The 2,922-nt window shown below is 45.2% G+C and overlaps 1 protein-coding gene across 1 annotated transcript; it reads left to right on the top strand.

Moving 5' to 3' along the window:
* The first annotated feature begins 470 nt into the window (after positions 1-470).
* Positions 471-1,421, top strand: LOC129631250 (olfactory receptor 56-like). Its single transcript, XM_055552138.1, has one exon. It carries the CDS (start codon positions 471-473, stop codon positions 1,419-1,421), a length of 951 nt encoding a protein of 316 aa, XP_055408113.1.
* The last annotated feature ends 1,501 nt before the right edge of the window (positions 1,422-2,922 follow it).

Below are 2,922 nucleotides of genomic sequence, written 5' to 3'. Positions count from 1 at the left end.
GCATTGGAGAAGGAAATGGCAACCCACTCCAATGTTCTTGCTTGGATAATCCCAGTGACGGTGGAGCCTGATGGGCTGCCGTCTATGGGGTTGCACAGAGTCGGACACGAGTGAAGCGACTTAGCAGCAGCAGCAGCAGAGCTTGGTAGGAGAAGCAGCTCTATAGACTGGAGACAGACTCGTTCTAGTAGAGGCAAAATCAGTGCCCACTTTAGCAATAATAGCTTGATATGTGCTTCTCAACAAGATGCAACAAGTCCTAGATTTAAAGCAGCGTCAGCAACAACAGCCTGCATCTTTGTTACAGATTATTTCTCTTAAGAGGACATGCCTTTTGTTCTAAACTAAATAACATTTAAAGAGGGCAACATATTGGTAAAAGTTGTAATGACTTCAGTAATGTTGCACTAAACATAAACCACTTGATTCCAGATCCGAACCATCTGCTGGTGCACACTTCTGCAGGAACAATGGGCTTGGTGAAAAATCAGACTCTCATCTCCCATTTCATCCTTCTGGGCCTCTTCAACTACACACCACTGCACCTCCTCCTCTTCTCCATCATCATGGCCATGTTTCTGGTGGCCCTCTCTGGCAACGGGCTCATGATCCTCCTCATCAACACTGACTCCCGTCTCCACAGCCCCATGTACTTCTTCCTCAGCTGGCTGTCACTCATGGACCTCATGCTCATCTCCACCATTGTACCACGGATGGCCATCAACTATCTCCTGGGCCATGGTTCCATCTCCTTCACAGGCTGTGGGCTCCAGATCCTGTTCTTCGTCACCCTCCTGGGGGATGAGTGCTTTCTGCTGGCTTTCATGGCCTATGATCGCTATGTGGCCATCAGCAACCCACTGAGGTACTCAGTGGTCATGAGCCGCCATGTCTGCTGGCTCATGGTGGCATTGTGTTGGCTCTCTGGTCTGGTGGATGGGTTAATTCAGTCCATCTATACCCTGAGCTTTCCCTACTGTGGCTCTCAGGAGATCGACCACTTCTTCTGTGATATCCCTGCAGTGCTTAAGCTGGCCTGTGCTGACACTTCTCTTTATCAGACGATGATCTATGTGTGCTGTGTCATTATGCTACTCCTGCCGTTCTCTGTCATCTCTATTTCTTACCTGTTGATCCTAATAACTGTGCTCCACATGCATTCCACTGAAGGTCGGAAAAAGGCCTTTGCTACCTGCTCCTCCCACATGGCAGTAGTCTCTCTCTTCTATGGGGCTGCCATGATTGCTTACATGTGGCCCCAGACCTACCACTCCTCCAAGCAGGACAAGGTGGTCTCAGCTTTCTATACCATGATCACCCCTATGCTCAACCCACTCATCTACAGCCTGAGGAACAAGGAAGTGGCTGGTGCTCTCAAGAAACTCCTGGGGAGGTGTCCATGTGGTGGGAGACAGGAATAACTTGGCACTGCCACTGCATATATAGCTCTGGGCCCTGGGAACCTGGCTTACTCAAATGTAGTTTGATTGAAGGAGGTACGAATATGTCCTGCTGCTGCTGCTAAGTCACTTCAGTTGTGTCCGACTCTGTGCGACCCCATAGACGGCAGCCCACCAGGCTCCCCCGTCCCTGGGATTTTCCAGGCAAGAATACTGGAGTGGGTTGCCGAATATGTCCTACTGAAAATTAAAGTTAGTTTCTGACCAGAAACAACCAGATTAGCACATCAGTTCAATCTATCCTATCCATGCTGAGTATGGGCAATGTGGGAGGAAGTCCGAGCCTCTATGGTTACATAGTACAGAAGACACAGACCCTTAATCCCTCAGCTGCTGGGAGACTGGGCACGAGACCACTCTTAGCTGTGTCCCTTCAAGAATTACAGAAGGCTGAGGAGAGCTGCCCAAGTTCATGGTTTTGCTTGGTGTGCTGCCTGAATCTCATGACTTATTAGTGTGGATGGGGTACACATATCTGGCTGCTGAGCGCCAAAGAATTGATGCTTTTGAACTGTGGTGCTAGAGAAGCCTCTTGAGAGTCCCTTGGACAGCAAGGAGATCAAACCAGTCAATCCTAAAGGAAATCAACCCTGAATATTTATTGGAAGGATTGATGCTGAAGCTGAAGCTCCAATGCTTTGGCCACCTGATGCGAACAGCTGATTCACTGGAAAAGACTCTGATGCTGGTTAAGATTGAGGGCAGGAGGAGAAGGAGGCAAGAGAGGATGAGATGGTTGGATGTCATCACTGACTCAATGGACATGAATTTGAGCAAACTTTGGGAGGGAGTGGACAGAGAAGCCTGGTGTGCTATATAGTCCATGGAGTCACAAAGAATCAGACATACTGACTGAGCAGCAACAATGTTTCCAGATACTTGTCTATTTCTTCTGGTTGTCCAATTTGTTGGCATATAATTGTTCACAGTGTTCTCATGGTATTTCTTAATTTCTAGAGAATAAGGTTTTATTTTTCCTTTTTTGTTTCTTAGTGCTTGAATCCTCTCTCTTTTCTTTTGGGGAGCCTGGCCAGAGGTTTGTTGATATTGTTTATCCTTTCAAAATACAACCTCTTGGCTTTATTGATTTTTCTAGTTTTTAAATCTCAATTTATTTCCTCTATGATCTTCATTATGTCTTTGCTTCTGTTAAGTTTGGGCTTTGTTTGTTCTTTTTCTAATTCTTTTAGGTGGTAATTTAGGTTGTTCATTTAAGATTTTTATTTTTTCAGAAAGGCCTGTATTGCTAGGAATTTCCTACTTAGAACTATTTTTGCTGCATCTAATAGATTTTGTAGATTTGTGTTTTCATTGTCATTTGTCTCAAGATATTTTAAAATTTCCTCTTTGATTTCATCATTTACCCATTGATATTTTTAGTAGAATTTTGTTCAGTCTCCATGTGTTGTATTATCTCATTTAGGATCTCTATTGCCTTATTGATTTTCTGCCTGGAAGATGT

Source organism: Bubalus kerabau, chromosome 1 (assembly GCF_029407905.1).
Source record: "Bubalus kerabau isolate K-KA32 ecotype Philippines breed swamp buffalo chromosome 1, PCC_UOA_SB_1v2, whole genome shotgun sequence".
Lineage (NCBI taxonomy): Eukaryota > Metazoa > Chordata > Mammalia > Artiodactyla > Bovidae > Bubalus > Bubalus kerabau.
The sequence above is the reverse complement of the archived record's forward strand: the minus strand, read 5'-3'. Positions and strand labels throughout refer to the sequence as shown.